An 18,800-nucleotide genomic window follows, 5' to 3' on the forward strand; every position below is an offset into this window, starting at 1 on the left:
TGTTGTAAGATTTCCTCCTTTGTCTCATTGTAGATGGACTTTCTCTTTTCTTCTACTGTTGTATCTCAGTAACCTCTTCACCCCATAGCTATCTTTAAATCTGACATTTACTTTTTGCCACTGACTGCGATGTGCTGAAGTTAGCCTTGCAAATGATGCTTTGACATGCCCCGACAGAACACTGGAAATGTACCCTGGGATTCAGGGCATCTTTGGAGTGCTAAGTTCAGGCACAATAGTGTGGATTTAGTCTTTGGGGCAAAACACAAGGAGCTCATTTGATCTCAAAGGTTTTCAGGACCACAAGGGTTTTGCAAGAACCACACACACAACCTTTATGACGTTAGCACATGCCCGGCAAGTCATTTATTTGAATGTCCCAGCTTCAAAGTTAGCCCTTCCTCATAACATATTTCCAAGAGTGGAAATATGCCTTACTTAAAATGGTCTTTTGAGCTAGAACTAGCATGGATAAGGAGCAATGTAGGGCAACATGTTAAAACCAGGAGATGAAAACCTATCCAATAGCCCAGATTTGCAGTTCTGCAGGCCGGGCACTGGACTTCTGTCCTGTATGGCAGGGCCAGGATAGGAGCTCTCCCTCACTGCCCGCTTGTAAGTCACCTGACACCACAATGTTTGAACCCTTGTGGTTTGCAATCAGACCATGATAGCAAAGTGCAAAAGACACTTTGCAAGCCCTCACTATGACATGATCCTTGTGGGCTTGCAAAGTGCAGGGCTTTGCAGGACCCGACAATCAGCTGACCATCAGCGCCTGCAAACTCCCTTGTGGCATCCATCAGCATCTTTATCTATACGACAGGTGGGCATGGGTTGGCAGAAGCTTTTAATGTTTAATAGGTTATTGTATTTTAGTGTTTTGTTGGAAGCCGCCCAGAGTGGCTGGGGAAACCCAGCCAGATGGGTGGGGTAGAAATTATATATTATTATTATTATTGTGGGCCAAACAGGGAGGTCTGGAGGCCTAAGGACATGTCCACAGAGCAAGCCAGAGCCTCTCTGCCATGGCTATGTGGCATGTGAGTCAAAACCAGGCATCCAGTCTCCTGCTAGCAAAGTCAGACATGGTTCTTTGCTGGGAAGAGAATAAGGATGGCCTGACTTTCTGGCTTTGCTGGAAGGACAAGCTTCTATTCCATCTGCCAGGCCACATTGCACACTGCGTGTTATAGAACATGTTAGGCACCAGAGCGCAGCCTCGTCCTCTCCCTTGCCTCCAGGGCTTACTATTCTCATCTCTCTCTTCACTCCCTGCCCCCCCCCCCGCCCCCGCTTAATAGCTCATGCAAATTTGCAGTCTAGAGCGGCTGCTCTTTCTCTCCTGCAATTCACAGTCTTTCTCTGAGTTAAGATTCACTCTCTCAAACATCAGAAGAGGTGGTCAAGCATGGACTGCAACACTTCGGATTACAAGGAGGACTACTCCTCCATACTAAAAAAACAAAAAACTTCCACAAACTCTCTGTATGCAGAAGCATTCCCTGCATCCCAGAGAGAGAGAGAGAGAGAGAGAGAGAGAGAGAGAAGTCTAGGCTAGAACCCTTCTCCCTGAGATGCTGGCTCTCTGCATGCAGGGAGCTGCTTGTGGACAGAAAAGCGTTCCAGTGCGTGGGCCACCACAAAGCAAAACGGTCACTTCCGTCTGCCCAGGAAAATAGAGGTTTTCAGCACTTTGGGGACGTGACGGATGGTGAGCGACACCCGTGTCCCCCGCTGCAACGTGTCCCCAAGTTCGGCATCACACATGCCTGCGTTGGCCACTTTCTCTGTGACAGTGTCCTCTGCAACCGGGCGGATGCCGTGAAGGTAGCGGCAGTACATGTCCTCCCGCAAGACCAAGAGGCTACGGGGCTTCAGGAGCAAGGACAAGAAGTGGCGCTGATCCTCAGTCTGAGGGATGGGCCCCTAGAAAGGGAAATAAAAACCTTTAGCTGTGATGTTTCCGAGCTCAATCCAAAGTGTTGGTGCTGACCTTGAAAGCCCTCAACGGCCTCAAAGGCCCAGTAGACCTGAAGGAGCGTCTCCACCCCCATCGTTCTACCTGGACACTGAGGTCCAGCTCCAAGGGCCTTCTGGTGGTTCCCTCACTGCGAGAAGCCAAGTTACAGGGAACCAGGCAGAGGGCCTTCTCGGTGGTGGCGCCTGCCCTGTGGAACGCCCTCCCACCAGATGTCAAAGAGAAGAACAACTACCAGACTTTTAGAAGACATCTGAAGGCAGCCCTGTTTAGGGAAGCTTTTAATGTTTAATAGGTTATTGTATTTTAATATTCTGTTGGAAGCCATCTAGAGTGGCTGAGGAAACCCAGCCAGATGGACAGGGCATAAATAATAAATTATTATTATTATTAAGATGTGCGCAGCCTGAAAGCAATACAGAGGTGCCCCGCAAGACGAACGCCTCGCAAGACGGAAAACCTGCTAGACGAAAGGGTTTTCCGTTTTGGAGGCGCTTAGCAAAACGAATTTCCTATGGGCTTGCTTTGCAAGACGAAATGTCTTGCGAGTTCCTGTGGGTTTCCCCCCTTTCGCTAAGCCGCTAAGCCGCTTTTTAGCTGATCCGCTGATAAGCCACTTATCAGCTGATCCGCTAAAAGCCGCTAAACCGCTAATAGTGCTAATCTGCTAAGCTGTCAATGGGCTTGCTTCGCAAGACGAAAAAACCGCTATACAAAGAGCCTCACGGAACGGATTAACTTCGTCTTGCGAGGCACCACTGTACATTTTGGCATGCAGGCAGAAATGGAAGTGTGCTTTATAGCAGTGCTCATCAAATTATTGTGCCACACAACTCCATCCCCTGGGTTTGCCACTTGGGGAATTCCCCCCCCCCCCACATATCCCAATATATATGTTGCTTCTTACTGCTAAATGGTACCCAAATTCCACGCACCCACATTTCCAAAATATGCCCAAGCAAAGTCAGTAGCATTGCAATTGTCTGGTGACACCTGTAAGTGGGTTCTGCCTGTCCGTTTTACACGATGTAAGCACAGCTAGGATCAGGGCAACAGCAGCTACCTAGAACAGCGGAGAAAGATGCAATTTTTGCGGGTGGGGGGGGGGAATAACAGACACATAATTTGCATGGTTAACGTGGCAAGCAGGCTATCAATGGGGACTCAAACAGCCATAGGTCATTGAAAGGGCATCTATTTTGCATGCAGAAGGCCAGATCTCCAGGTTAAGGCTGGGAGACTCTCTTTGCTTGAACCCCTGAAGCGCTGCTGCCAGTCAGTGCAGACTGCACTGAACTAGGTGGATGAATGACCTGGCTTGGTAATGAGGCACCTTCCCATGTTCCTCTAAATGACAATTATTACTGGGCCTCCCTTGAACTCCCTGATCCTCACCTCCAGCAGAAACTGAGCTGCCCATATCTGAGTGGCAGTGCCAACCAACACTCCCCACAGCTCTGGCCAGAACCAGTTTACTGCCACGCAGCTGAAATGGGACTGGACTACTTGAAAATGATTTACAGATGGCATTTAACTCTGAGTAGGTTTGCTAAGTGAATCAGGTAAGCGCTGGAGATTCAACGAGGGTGAGAGTACATTCTTTCATAGGTGGTGGACCTGTAAAAGGGTAAAAGAGTATTGGGAAATGATCCATAATGAATTAAAAAAAATGTTTGAAAGTATTTTTCCAAAGAAACCAAAGTCCTTTTAGTTGGGGAGAATTCAAACGGAAATTCCCAGGTGTCAAAAAAAGGTTATTTATGTAAGCCTCTACTGCCGCCCGTGTTTCGTTAGCCCCAAAATAAGAAAAGGAGCGAGGTCCCAACTAATGAAGAATGACAACTTAAGCTGATGGAATATGCGCAGCTTGCAGATTTAACATATAGAATAAGAGAACAAGAAGAACATACGTTTAGAGAAGATTGGGAAATGTTTATTGATTATATGGGGGGGGAATTGTGTACACTTGAAAATGCTGGCAGCATTCACATAAATTCAACAGTGTAAATAAGTTTTGATGGATGTAATAATGGAATACTGAATGGTTTAGTTTATGTAAAATACGCAGGGAATCATGAACCATGGAAAGAGAAGAAGGGAAGTCACTGATATTTTAAGGATGTTTAAAGGAGGGTTCTAAATTGTAAGACAGAAAATTTAATAAAAATTATATTTAAAAAATGAATAAAATAAAATAAAATGGGGCTGGAGGAGACGTCCTCTTGCCCAGTATTATTGTATTATTTACCTCTCCGCCTTCTGTTTGCTGCCTTCTGCTGATGGGATGGTAGAAGTCGAGGAGAGTGTGAGACCCCAGGTTGATGGTTGTGACGGTGGGGAAATAGAGGGGACCATCCTCATGAGGCTACGGGCAAAAGAGACCCAACGTCAGACAGGAGAAAGGAGATATTTTTCCGCCCAAAGCAGGGCCAGATTTACGTATAAGCTAAACAAGCTATATCTTAGGGCCCCCCAAAAAAATTTAAAGGCAAAAAACCTCTGGATGTACATTTCCAAAATATAAGATAAAAAACAAATAAAATAAAACCTACGTACAGCAAGAGTGTTTTGTGTTGTGTTGGCTCCTATTTAAACAATTTATTCAACTAAAGCAATAACATTATAGCAATAGGTATCCATGTTTGTTAACCGATGTGGTTAAACGTTTTGGGTATTTTTTTTAAAAAAAAACTTACACTGAAAAACTTAAAACAAATGCTTATTTCCTGATGAATAGCCTTTGGACTATAACGTAACTTAAATAGAAAGCTATCTTTAGAAAGGTTTTTTCCTCCAGAAGCATATTATTTTTAAAAATCCAATTTCAATAAAAAAAATCTGATTTAAATTTTAAGTTTTTAAAAAACATAATTGATTTTTATCCACCCTGCGACCATGTCACCCCTTATTTGCCATTTTCTCTGAACTAAAAAGTCCCTTAACTGCCGCTTTTCCCCTCCCAAGCACAGTTGCGCCATCCCTGGGGCCATTTTGTTTTCCCCATTTCTGAACCTTTCCTAACGTAAGTGCCAGCCTTTTCTGAGGCGAGGCCACCAGAAGAACAGCGCACGTTTTTTTCCAGACATGCCACAGATTTGTACGAAGAGCCTTAAGGATATCTCTGCGGTTTGATCCCGGGCGCCATGTGTGAGGCAGCCGGTTACCATGATGCCCTCGCCGGGGCGGTACTCGTTGACCAGGACGTGGTTTGCCATTTTTCCTCCGAAAACGCCGAGGGAGGACACTTTATCGGCGCAGGCCTGAAGCCAGGCGGGCAGCTTCTCCAGAACCATCCCTTTCGGGTGCGGCAGCCCTCCTGAGGGGGAAAAAGAAGCATAAAAGCCCCACAAATTTAAAATACTGTCTACAGCGGCCTTGGCAAAGTTTCTTTCGGTAGCCATACGTATCAAAGATCATCATACTCTTTAAGAGAGAATGGAATGAAAATGCAATACAGATGGTACTTGACCCCGGTCAGATTGGCAAAAATGTACAAAAACTGTAGTGATGTCTGTTGGAGAGGCAACAACGGGGCAGGAACCTTTCTACATATGTGGTGGGAGTGCAGAGAGATAGTGGGATTCTGGGAAAATATCTATAATGAACTAAAAAAGATGTTTAGATTTTCATTTAAAAAGAAGCCAGAATCCATTCTCCTAGGTATCATGTCAGAGGAAATAAAAAGAACGGTCAGACCAATATTTATGTATGCAACTATGGTGGCAAGGTTATGGATTGCCAGAAATTGGAAAAGCAGCAGCGTCCCAACTAAAACAGACTGGTGATCTAAAATGATGGCATACTTCCATCTTGCCGAACTAACAGGGAGGATAGGAGGAGATATGGTACAAAAAGCGAATAAGGAGTGGGCTATCTTTCAGGAAGACATCCAAAATTATGTGGGAATTTTCTGACAGATACTGAGTGAATCCAGAAAATGACGAGAGTGAAAGGAGAGCAAAGTCAAGTCAGAAGAAGAGATTAAAGAAATAATGAAATGCGTTTAAGTTAGTTGGAAAAATAAAGTAGCGTAACAAGAAGGGCTGGAAGTCAAGTCATTTGGTGGGTGTCCGTGTGGGGTAGGTGTGTAGGTATGTTGATATGTATAGTATAGGCAGGTATTATATAGAGTAGGTATGTTTTATATTATGAAAATTGGGTAGTGTGCTGTGTACGTGTAATGTGTAAATGTATATGTATTTTTTATATGTTAATAAAATATTAAAAAACAAACCAACCAAGGATCATCATACTCAAGACTGAACAAATATAGTCTCATGAATCTGTATTTTATTCTGAATTTATGTTACCGGTCTTTGGACCGCAATAAAGATTTATTATTAAAATACTGTCTATAGGGCACAAGATTTAGGACACAATATACAAATGGAGGATTGGGGGAAGCTGTGGAAAGTGAATTTAAAATTTGCTGATTGTGGAACTTTGAAAAGAGAATTGTACGAAAATGACGTATCGATGGTATATCACCCCGGGGAAAATGGCAAAAAATGTACAGAACAAACTCCAATTAGTGTTGGAACTGTAAAGAGAAAGGAGGCACGTTTTACCATCTGTGGTGGGATTGTAAAATAATCAAAAGCCATTGGGAAATCATTTAAAAGGAAATGAAAAGAAGGTTTACGAGAACTTTGTCCAGAAGCATTTTTGTTAGGTATTATAGGCCATGAAATGGCAAAAGAGCGGAAGAAATTATTTATATATGCTACAACAGCGGCTAGGATATTACTATCCCAAAGATGGAAAGACAACAAGATGCCAATGAAAGAAGAATAGCAAGAAAAGCTGATAAAATACTCTGAAATGGCGAAGCTGACCGGGAAACTAAGAGACAAGGACAAGGAGACTTTAAAAAGGATTGGGAATTTTTTTAAAAATTGAAAAAAAGGATTGGGAATCATTTATGTTGTATCTACAGAAATACTGTAAAGAAGTGGACTCAGTAGCAGGATTTGAGTCAACACTTACGATTAAGAAAATAAATATAAAGTTAAGACGTAACTGGGAAAATAATAAAATGTAAGATGTGATTTGGGAAACCTGGTCCGAAAATGATAAGAATATAACAATATTTAGGTAAAAGGTTAGAAAATTAAGGCAGAATAAAACAGGCAGGAAAAACAAACATTTAAAGAACCAGAAGGGGAAGTTGAGGGAAGTCAGGGGAGGGGATTGAGACTCAAATATGGGTTTTTTGTGATACTGATGATTGTGTGGCATATAAAATGGTAAAACGCAATAAAATTGTTTAAAAATAAAATACTGTCTGTAACAGGGGTGGTGAGGTCAAGGCTGACACTCCAACAAACATGTCTCCTAACTCAAAACATGGTGATTTTCCACATGTTTTTTGTCAACTTTTGCCCTTTTCTTGTGAGGAATCCTATTCGGAATAAGGGAATTTCCCTTAAAAAAAGGGAAAAGTCGACAGCTATGTGAATTTCTTGACACAGTTTCCCTCAGAAACCGTTTACCTCACAAGAGAGGCCAAGAGTCCGGCAGAGACTTGCAGGCCGAGTCCCTGACAGGCCCGGCCTGTGGAGATTTCCACTGTCAAGAGCCGAGTTGGGCCAGGAAAGCAAATTTGTTTTGGCCGGCTTTTAAGGTTTCACAGATCAAAAATATGCTGTTACCTCAGCTTCACTTTAGTTAGTGACTGTGTGTGTGTTTTTTAAGCGTTTTAGCTGCCACTGGTTTAATTCAGTGGTGTCCAAACTTGTTTCAAAGAGGGCCAGATTTGAGACCTGGGAGAAGAAGTGGTGGAAGAAGTTCAAGGACTATTTGCAAAAATACTGCCAAGTTTATGAATGCTAAAATGATGTTGGATATCAAAATAATATGGCATTAGTGATACTGGTTTAAAAAGTATGTAAAAATATATAGAAAAAGGGCGAAAGACTAAAGGTATATTATGACAAAAGTAAACAATATGTTCAAGGTGTTTAAATATAAGAAAGAAAGATTGGAGACGTAATAGAATGATTCTAATAATTAGAAATGAGTTTTGAAAGAGGGTAAGGATTTGCTGTATCTGATTGGGTAAAGAAGAACACAAAAAAGGGAGGCGCGAGGAAGTCAAGAAAGAAAGATTTCCAAGTATGAATTTTGAAGTTGGAGTTCTTATTTTTATTTTCTTTTTTCGCTTTTTGTTGGATGGAATTTTCTTTTTTCTGTATTTTGCTTTTCTTATCTGTTATGTGTGTATTTTTGACTTTGTTTGTTCTTTTTTCACTTCTGTGGTTGTTATGTTCTTTTTTCTTTTGTAAAAGCTAATAAATATATTAAAAACAAAAACAAAGAGGGCCAGATTTGATGAAGTGAAGGGCCGTGGGGGCCAACCAAAATTGCTGACCTTTTTTTAAGGATTAAAGTTATTGAGCTTTTTTTTGGGATTGAAGCTGTTGAGGTGCTGTTTTTTAGGATTTTACCCCAAGAAATAAACTGCCGGATCCCCAAAATGGACTTTGGACATGCCTGGTTTAATTCCTCAGCAATTCACAATTTTATTCACCTCATGGTGCAAGTTATCAGACTGCAGGGGGAGTGGGACTTGATTTGGGATTTCATGGTTGTTCAATATCTTTTTGTGTGTGTTCTGGTCCAGATTTAAGCACTCCCAAAAGGGTGGATTTGATTTAAATCAAATCAATTTAAATCACTAGTCAGTAAGACTTGATTTAAATCTTTCCTTTTTTACAGAAAGGTTCAGCCTTGCCAGGATCCTCTTAAAATTTACAACCAGGCAAAGCTTTCATTTTTAGAATCATAAATTTTCAGAGTAGTTTTTAAAGTTATATAAAAAATCACTGATTTGGTTATACTATCAGAAATCCATAGATAATTATGAAATTGTTGTTTCTATTTTCTGCCGTACTTTATTGGAAGGAGAAAAATAATCATTTCCTTAATAACAATTTAAACAATTTATATAACTAAAAATAACAAATGTATGTATCCATGTTTGTTAACTGATGTGGTTAAACGATTTTTTTTAAAAAACAAACAAACCTTAGACTGCTTTTTAACACATATGAAAAACTTTAAAGAACTCCTTATTTCCTGATGAATAGCTTTTGGACTATAATGTAACTTAAATAGAAAACTATCTTTAGAAAGGTTTTTCCTCCAAAAGAATTTTATTTTAAAAATCTGATTTAAATAAAAAAATCTGATTTAAGTAAAAAAAATTTTTTTTTTTTAATTTTTAAAATTATTGATTTTTATCAACCCTGACTCACAACTGGGTGAACCAACAAACAAGTCCAGCTTTCTCAAAAAAATAATATTTATATCCTGCTTTTCTGTCAAGAAAGTCATTTTCCCCCTGGCAAAATGGTGTTTCATAAGCTTCACAGCAAACAGGGGGTGCACCTCTCCAAGTCCACATCTAACGCTCTTAACCGCTAAACTAGCTTTTGGTGTGAGGAGAGGCCTATACAGTGGGGCCTCAGTTGTCAAACGTAATCCGTTCCAGAAGACTGTTTGACTTCCAAAAATGTTCCAATAACTGAGGCGCAAAGGGCTGGCTGCAAAGATTTTTCTTTTTCTTTTTACTGCTTTATTGGTTGAAAATTACATTACATAACAAAGAAGATCAGCTGACGATAAAAGCAAAAGTATACAATCTTTCATTCCCTAATTGATCCTTGCTTTGTACATCGTTTTATAATTCAATTTAACTTGACCTCCAATCCTCCCCTTGCGTTCCCCAATTAAATTCTTTAAATACGCACTTGCCTAAGACCTCTCCATGTTGTCTGACTTTGAGTTTCATCAAATTTTCCTATTTTACACACAGAAGTTCAGTCAAAACCTACCAAACGGATTGGTAATTTGACAGTGTTCTTGTACATAAACTCTGTATATATGTCCCATTCTCTGATAATTTTTTCATCTGCAATGTCTCTCAACCTTGGTAATATCATCTCGCCAGTTCAACGCATTCCCTTAATTTGTTTTGCCAATCTGATTTAGATGGGATATCCTCTCCTTTCCAGTCTTTTGCAAAGGGCTGGCTGCAAAGTCCACGGAGAAAATTGTGGGGGGGAAGCAGCAGAAACCATTTGGCTTCCGAGGCGTGTTCAAAAACGGAAGCAATTAATTCCGGGATTTTGGCGTTCGGAAACCGAAACACTTGGCTTCCAAGACGCTCAAAAACCAAGATATCGCTGTATATCACCCTGCCGAGTGGGGATTTTTTCAAAGATTAGGGGCAGATGTGTAGCAAAATAGCCGCCTGAGCCCAGTGGTGTCGCAGTGGGGGGGCAGTGCGCCCCGGGTGCCATGTCTGGGGGGGGGGTGACAAAAAGGCACCCTGCGGGGATCCCGGCACCGGCAGCAAACCGCTATGTACAGCGCATGTGTGGCGTCGCACACATGTGCTGTACGTAACGGCGCCACACATGCACTGTATGTTTGCCACCAGCGCCGCTCGAGTGCCGAAAGGACAGGATGGGATCCCTCCGTTGCCGCTGCAGCCGCATGTAGAGGATTCTCCGTTCGGCTGTAGCGGCGATGGAGGAATCCCAGCACTGTCCCTATGGTGCTGGAGAGGTGGCGGCAAACCGCTATGTACAGCGCATGTGCAGCGTTGCACACATGCGCTGTATGTAACGACGTCGTATATGCGCTGTACATAGCGGTTTGTGCCGGTGCCGTTCAAGTGCTGTACATACAGGGGTGTGATCCCTCCCATCGCCGCTACAGCCGCACGTAGAGGATGCTCCGTTCGCGGCTGTAGCAGCGATGGAGGGATCCCGGCACCGTCCATACGGCGCTGGAGCAGTGGCGCCAGCAAACCACTATGTACAGCACATGTGCATCGCATGTGAGCCCTATGTAGCAATGCTCCGCACCGGGTATCATGACGCCTTTGTTTGCCCCTGCCTGAGCCTCCTTCATGCCATTGAAGAAAACTGACCCCACTGTACACTGGCCTTCTGAGCCTCCTTTGTGCGCTATAGGAGTGAATGGGGACCCACACGATTAAAGAGGGCAGTGAGGTTCCCCTCCGGCGTCCGCACGCAACATTTACCCCAGTTCTGCAGCCTCCTCCCCGACAGCTGAGTCCACTTGGGCTTGGGGGCATCATAAACCTGCAGGCGGTGGGGGGAAAAGCAAGATATTCACATGGAAACTGCAGGCATCAGAAGAAGTACCCAGAAAATGTTTAAAAATACATTTGTGAAAAACCCAGAAGCATTTCTGTTAGGTATAGTAGGGAATGAGATCCCAAAGAGAGATATAAAAGGGTTTATGCATGCGACAACAGCAGCAAGAACTCTTTTAGCCCCAAAATGGAAGCAACGGGAAATCTCATTGCTGGAAGAGTGGCAGGCGAAGGTGATGGACTTTGTGGAATTGGCAAGGCTGACCGGGAAAATCGGAAACCAGCACGATCCAGCTTTCCAAAAAGACTGGAGTAAATTTGTACAATATGTGAAGGACAATCGCAAACAATTAACAACACTAGCAGGGTTGTCAACATGCAATGTCAAGGATTTGTACCTTTTTATATTAATTTAAAAATCTGTGATTAACAGAAGGAGTGAAACGTAAATAGGAAAATGTATAAAATGCTAAGAGGTGATAACGAATTATGGAAACCATGAGACGAGAGGGGGGGAAGTCGAAGCTCGATTGAACAAATATGTAATGAGTACAATAAGCTGTACACCACTATTTCCCATATATTCAATAAATGTTTTCCAATCTTCTCTAAATGCATGTTCTTCTTGTTCTCTTGTTCTATATTAAGTCTGCAAGTTGGAACATTTATGTTCTCCATCACAACTTTGTCAAGAACGACAGGGAGGCGTGGAAAGTAAATTCTGCCTATTGTAATGTTGCACCAGAAATTATCTCTGGTGATCTAAGGCTGGAAATCAGTCATCATCATAATAATAATAATAATAATAATTTATTACTTATACCCCACCCATCTGTCCAGGTCTCCCCAGCCACTCTGGGAGGCTCCCAACAGAATATTTAAAACACGATAAAACATCAAACATTAAAAACTTCCCTAAAGAGTCATTATAGAGAGAGAGAAAGAGGGAAAGAGAAAGAGAGAAAGCAGGAAGAGAAGTGAGCTCTGTGTATATCATTGGAAACCCCATGCGCAACCTGATAGCTGTTCCTGGCAAATTCGATATTGATAGCTGTTAAGAGTATACCATATGGCTGCTTTAACTGCTATACCACTTTGATGTTTGCTGCCTCGGGGAGGAAAATGTGCAAGACAAATTTAACAACAACAACAACGACAAGAGAAGCAGATTTTTAAAAAGATTAGCTCAGAAGGACATGTCTGTCAACAGCCAGGATCCAGGAATCCTACAGGGGTCACAATACAAGATGACCCTTGGCAATTTGCCCAGCTTTGGGGCCACCCAGAGGCATCTGGCTGGTCACTGCTGAAGACATTCTGGGGTGAGGAACCCCTGGTGTGAAGGCCAGTTTTGGCTCAGCAGGCTGTTTTCCTTCAAAGCATGGGCACATCAGTTGGCACATCACCATTGACACCAGCTGATGTACTGGCGGCACAAACCTGTCCCCAGGATTGCACAGCCTAAACAGCAGGATTTGATCTCTGCTCATCAGCCTTTGCGAGTCTCCCTTTAAGATCACACTGAAAGGGATTTTGTCAAATTTGGCCCATGGGGCAGATCCTGATATGCATGTGAGCCATAGAGGCCAAAAGGTCTCTCCCCCCCCCCACTCAGTTCAAATTCAACGAGACAGTTCTTAAAGCACCGCACAAAGGTGAACATAAATGTGCGCTCACCTGTTGCAAAAGGTACGCCTCCTCTGCCTCTGTGATGAAATCTGGAACATAATAAGCGGCTGGTGGAGACTGCATACGAAAAGAGAAAATGTGAAAAGTACAAAAATGCAGATCTATGGGAAAAAACCCTCCCCCAAAAAAACCTCCTAGCCGCTGCAATGTGAATTAGGGAACTTTGCATGCTCCTCCTCAAGTCAGAATCATGGCTCTCTGTATGAAAAATGAATAATATCTATAAAATGAAGATTTCCCCTCTGTACAAAATATCTGGCATTTAAGATTTGGTGGTTTTGAGAATGTTGCTCATTAGCCAGGCCTTTGGCTAATCAAACAACTGTTGATAATGTTGGTTAATTAAAGAACCGATGGACTTTTAAACTGGGTGGGGGGTATTGTTATTACGGTATGTATTTTCGTGTTTTTTAATGTTGCAAACCACCTTGTGGATGAAGGGCGGTATGGAAATTTAATAAAGAAGAAAAAGAAGAAGGGGATCAAATTCTGGGGAGGTTTTTGTCTGTTTCCCCCTCTTTGGGATAATTATTCTGTCTCTTCTCTCTAACCGCCACCCCAATCTATACTGCTCATAGACATGAGCAGCAGATTTCATTAGTGTGCACACAGGTTTGTTTTTAAAATGGCAAACTTTTATTGAATATGTACTCATACTCAAATCATAAAGGATATTGTCAGGGGTTCAGGGAGAGAGGCGCAGATGAGGGAGGAGACAGAGAGCGAGGGGGAAGGATTCCAGGGTGACGAGGAAGAGGACGACAATGACCCAAGATTGTCCATGAGTCCGTCCAGTGAATCGGAGGACTCCCAAAAGGGAGCCCCTCTGGTCAAGCCAAGGGAAGCTAGAGGGGGAAGCAGTCAGGAGCAGGGAAACGAAGGGGGAACCCCCAGTGGGAGTTGGGGATCGGGACCGGCTGCTCCGCTGGAATGGAGTGAGGGGGGAGGAGTGACCAGTGTGTCAGAAAGAGCAGAACAGGAAGCAGAGAGGGGAAGGAGATCAGGGCAAGACGTCCTGCCGGGAGGGGAGGAAAGTAGTATCGTAGTATCGAGGGCAGTGTAACTGTCGAAGGGAAGGTCAGGAGCAACGTACGCGCGCCAAGTTCAAAATGGGAGGCGCGCGGAAGTGAAGAGAGTCCTGGGGAGGAGCCTGGTCCCAAAGCGCGAAGGAGGGGGGAGGAGGCGCCAGAGGATTCAGCCTCTGGGGAGTCCCGAAGGGAGAGAACACAGGGGGGCAGAAAGACCCTGCGGAAAAGGAAAGAGAGGAAGAGGTGGACCAGTACAAGCCTCTTAAACTGGTGTAGAGGCGGGACTGACTCAGAGGGGACTTCAGCGGTCTAAGCGTAACAGACGTAGGGTCACGGACCTCGGATGTAAAGCTACTAATGTTCTTCAATAAAAGCTTTTGTACATAAGCCAGACTGGACTTGGGTCTCTTGTGAGCTGGGACCACGGGTGACTCTGACAGATATCATTTTCATTCATCAAACTAAACAAATTAAAACCTGACTTAGTTTTCTTTTTTTTAATTAGCAAACAACGTTTTACTTTAAAAATACAAAACTGAAAAAATGAGATGCCAAACAGGCACATGATCTTTATTCTAGAGTTGGAAGGGACCCCTGAGGGTCATCTAGTCCAACCCGCGGCAGTCTTTAACCATCTTTAATCTTTATCTTTACTATTATCTTTAACCAGATAACAAGCAGCCCCAGAATGACCAAAAGGTGTTCAAGTTTCTTTCATCTTCCTGTCCTAGAGAATGAGACGTCGCTCACCAGGTGTGAGCGGAAAGGTGTGGCGTCCCTTGTGACTTAACTATGGCTTGATATGTAGCATTAAAAGTAGGTTGTGCTCATCTGCTTCCTGGGAAAACCTTCACCACCTCCAGACAAATCCATGACTCTGTGTGTGTGTCTGTGAACAAGTGTACTCCTATCACTGAACATAATACAGTGGTACCTTGGTACTCAAACGCCTTGGTACTCAAACAACTCAGAACCCAAACACTGTAAACCCAAAAGTAAGTGTTCCGGTTTGCAAACCTTTTTCGGAAGCTGAAAGTGCTCCGTTTTGAGTGTTACGGTTCCAATTTGGGTGCCACACTTCTGTTTTGAGTGTTATGCTGAGGTCTGTCTGTTTTTGCTATTTATTTTGGGTTTTTGTTTCTGCAGCTCTTTTTTTGTGACTGTGTGGAACCCAGTTCAGCTACTGATTGAATGATTGATTGATTGATTGATTGATTGATTGTGTGACTGCAGTACATTGTTTATTGCCTTCATTTTATGGATCCATGGTCTCGTTAGATACTAAAAATCATGTTAAATTGCTGTTTTAGGGGTTGTTTATAAAAGTCTGGAACAGATTAGTCCATTTTGCAGTACAGTGGTACCTCAGGTTAAGTACTTAATTCGTTCTGGAGTTCTGTTCTTAACCTGAAACTGTTCTTAACCTGAAGCACCACTTTAGCTAATAGGGCCTCCTACTGCTGCTGCGCCGCCAGAGCATGATTTATGTTCTCATCCTGAAGCAAAGTTCTTAACCTGAAGCAATATTTCTGGGTTAGCGGAGTCTGTAACCTGAAGCGTATGTAACCTGAAGAGTCTGTAACACAAGGTACCAATGTACTTTCTATGGGAAAAGCACGCCTCGGTTTTGGAACGCTTTGGTTTTGGAACGGACTTGCGGAATGGATTGAGTTTGAGAACCAAGGTAACACTGCACAAAGCTTCCTAATCAATAGCAAAGACGTTCCACTAACCCTCTAGGAAAAAGCATCCCTCCGACAAGACGGTACCTGCGTCACACAAAACGGCTCCAGAGCCATGATCCCATCAGAAGTGGCCGACATCTCAGAACAGAGAGCTGAGCTTTGTTTGTTTCTTCTCACTCCATCACAAATCCCTGAGCCTCACCCAGTTGCTCACCTGAGAAAGACAAAAGCAGCAACACATCAGACAAGGGAAATGACCTACAGTGGTGCCCCGCAAGACGAATGCCTCGCAAGACGAAAAACCCGCTAGACGAAAGGATTTACTGTTTTTCGAGGCGCTTCGCAAGACGAATTTCCCTATGGGCTTGCTTCGCAAGACGAAATGTCTTGCGAGTTCCTGCAGGTTTTTTCGCCCCCCCCCCTTCTAAGTCGCTAAGCCTTTAATAGCCGCTAATAGCGCTAATCCGCTAATAGGGGTGCTTCGCAAGACGGAAAAACCGCTAGACGAAGAGAATCGCGGAATGGATTATTTTCATCTTGCAAGGCACCACTGTACTTTCAAGAAAGGCCTTGAATTTACTCACATCCAGCCCTTGTTACTCTTATCTCCCCCAGCCTCTTATATCCCCCCTTCCCTTATATCCGCTGCTTCTCTGAATTGCCTACCCTTGCTTTGGAAGCTCCTTGGGGCAGCGACCTCTCTGTGGCTTTGCATCACCTTGACTTATAATTGCCACTTTATCCTCAGACTTTTAAACAGTGCTTTAAAGGACTTTTGCATATCTCCCTCCTCCCCAACACCCCCCCCCCCAAAAAATGAGAGATGCTTTTTACAACAGTTTAAATGCCTTGGTTGCATTTTTGCATATTATTTTTTTTCATTTGCACATGGCCTTGAAAACTGATGTTAGAAGGGCGGCAAGGGAATTCTTTGAAAAAAACGATGAAGCACCACATTCCTTGTGGCTGTTGTGTAGATACTACCTGGAGTAACAGCGTAACCTGCTGAAGTTCTGCCTGCCATGCAGCTGGTTGTTGTTGTGGTGGTTGTTCAGTCGTTTGTTGTTTAGTCGTTGTTTAGTCTGACTCTTTGTGACCCCCTGGACCAGAGCACGCCAGGCCCTCCTGTCTTCCACTGCCTCCCGCAGTTTGGTCAGACTCATGCTGGTAGTTTCGAGAACACTGTCCCACCATCTCATCCTCTGTCGTCCCCTTCTCCTTGTGCCCTCCATCTTTCCCAACATCAGGGTCTTCTCCAGGGAGTCTTCTCTTCTCCTGAGGTGGCCCAAGTATTGGAGTCTCAGCTTCTGGATCTGTCCTTCCAGTGAGCACTCAGGGCTGATTTCCTTCAGAATGGAGAGGTTGGATCTTCTTGCAGTCCATGGGACTCTCAAGAGTCTCCTCCAGCACCAGAATTCAAAAGCATCCATTCTTCGGCGATCAGCCTTCTTGATGGTCCAGCTCTCACTTCCATACATCACTACTGGGAAAACCAGAGCTTTAACTATACGGACAAGGTGATATCTCTGTTTTTTAAGATGCTGTCTAGGTTTGCCATCGCCTTTCTCCCAAGAAGCAGGCGTCTTTTAATTTCGTGACTGCTTTCACCATCTGCAGTGATCATGGAGCCCAAAAAAGTAAAATCTCTCACTGCCTCCATTTCTTCCCCTTCTATTTGCCAGGAGGTGATGGGCCCAGTGGCCACGATCTTCGTTTTTTTGATGTTGAGCTTCAGACCATATTTTGTGCTCTCCTCTTTCACCCTCATTAAAAGGTCCAGCCATGCAGCTGGACATTCTTGCAAATGGGAATAAGGGGTGCAATGGAAGCATCTCCCATTCCAACTGAGCCAAGCCTTGCCAGGACGCCTAAGCCCTATAGCAGGGCTCCCAAGGGCAGGAAAAGGAACCCAGGAGTCCTGAGCCGCCCCCTCCCCATTGCAAACTCCTCCCGCCCTTTTGCTCCCTGCACACTCACTCATTCCAGCAGACAGCAAGATGATATTTCCGGGTAGCTCGTTGACTGACAGCTGCATCCATCCAATGAAAGAAAGCGGGGAAAGCCTCCCGCGGGAAGGATCAGTAAACAGCTGAGCATTGTAGGTCCCGCCTTCCTTCAGTCTAGTGAACCAATCAATTGTCTGGCTGGTCAAAATGCGTCTTTGGTGGGGAGGGGGCGTGGGTGTTCTTGAAGAGCAAAGGACGCTGGGAGCCAGGACTCCTGGGTCCCTTTGAAGGGCTGGTGAAAGGAGAAGGGGCTGGACTCCTGGGTTCTTTTGATTGTCTGGGGAAAAGATAGGGGCCAGGACTCCTGGGTCCCTTTGGGGGTCTGGTGAAAGGAAGCGGGACAGGACTCCTGGGTTCTTTTGATTGTCTGGGGAAAAGATAGGGGTCAGGACTCCTGGGTTCCTTTGGGGGCCTGGAGGAAGCAGAGGGGCCAGGACTCATGGGTTCCTTTGGGGGCCTGGAGGAAGCAGAGGGGCCAGGACTCCTGGGTTCCTTTGGGGGCCTGGAGGAAGCAGAGGGGCCAGGACTCCTGGGTTCCTTTGGGGGTGTGGGAGAAGGAAGTATTGCTATGAGATTTTCTTGGGGAAGTTGAGTGAACTCGAACCCTGCTCTGATCAAGCCCTGTTAGAAAGGTAAACCCCCCCCCCCCCGTTTCCTTCTGAAACTGTATAATGCTTTGTTCAGTAACTTTTCTTTCTGCGCTCCATCTGCTTTGTTCTTTGCCTTTGCTTTTAATTCCAGTGTGGTGTAGTGGTTAGTATCGGATTAGGACCTAGGAAGGTAAAAAGGTAAAGGGACCCCTGACCATTAGGTCCAGTTGTGGCTGACTCTGGGGTTGTGGCGCTCATCTCGCTTTACTGGCCGAGGGAGCCGGCGTACAGCTTCCGGGTCATGTGACCAGCATGACTAAACCGCTTCTGGCGAACCAGAGCAGCGCACGGAAACACCGTTTACCTTCCCGCCAGAGTGGTACCTATCTATCTACTTGCACTTTGACGTGCTTTCGAACTGCTAGGTTGGCTGGAGCTGGGACCGAGCAACGGGAGCTCACCCCATCGCGGGGATTCGAACCGCCGACCTTTTGATCGGCAAGTCCTAGGCTCTGTGGTTTAACCCACAGCGCCACCCGCGTTCCTAGGAAACCAGAGTCCAAATCCCCATTCATCCACATAAATCTCACTGGGTGATCTTGCGAGAATCACTGTCTCTCAGCCTAACCTACCTTGCAGGGTGGCTGTGAGGAAAAAATGGGGAGAACTATGCGTGTCACCTAGAGGTCCTAGG

At 44.3% G+C, this 18,800-nt stretch overlaps 1 protein-coding gene across 1 annotated transcript; it reads right to left on the minus strand.

The window, feature by feature from the left end:
* Window positions 1-334: 334 nt before the first annotated feature.
* Window positions 335-15,724, minus strand: ALKBH6 (alkB homolog 6). The gene is made up of 6 exons (XM_081869667.1): window positions 15,595-15,724; window positions 12,786-12,854; window positions 11,034-11,094; window positions 5,146-5,297; window positions 4,230-4,346; window positions 335-1,929 (listed from the first exon to the last, which is right to left on the minus strand). Exons 1-6 carry the CDS (start codon window positions 15,646-15,648, stop codon window positions 1,657-1,659), a joined length of 726 nt encoding a protein of 241 aa, XP_081725793.1. The 5' UTR covers window positions 15,649-15,724; the 3' UTR covers window positions 335-1,656.
* Window positions 15,725-18,800: the final 3,076 nt, after the last annotated feature.

This window comes from Podarcis erhardii (assembly GCF_964252035.2).
Source record: "Podarcis erhardii genome assembly, chromosome: 7".
NCBI lineage: Eukaryota > Metazoa > Chordata > Lepidosauria > Squamata > Lacertidae > Podarcis > Podarcis erhardii.

Excerpts from the sequence above, each read along its gene's own strand:
- ALKBH6 (XM_081869667.1), bottom strand. The coding sequence starts at position 15,648 with ATGTCGGCCACTTCTGATGGGATCATGGCTCTGGAGCCGTTTTGTGTG. Across the intron at positions 5,298-11,033 it reads GAGGAGGCTGCAGAACTGGG|GAGGGCTGCCGCACCCGAAA; the intron begins GTAAATGTTGCG and ends TTTCCCCCTCAG. Across the intron at positions 1,930-4,229 it reads AGCAAACAGAAGGCGGAGAG|GGGCCCATCCCTCAGACTGA; the intron begins GTAAATAATACA and ends TTCCCTTTCTAG.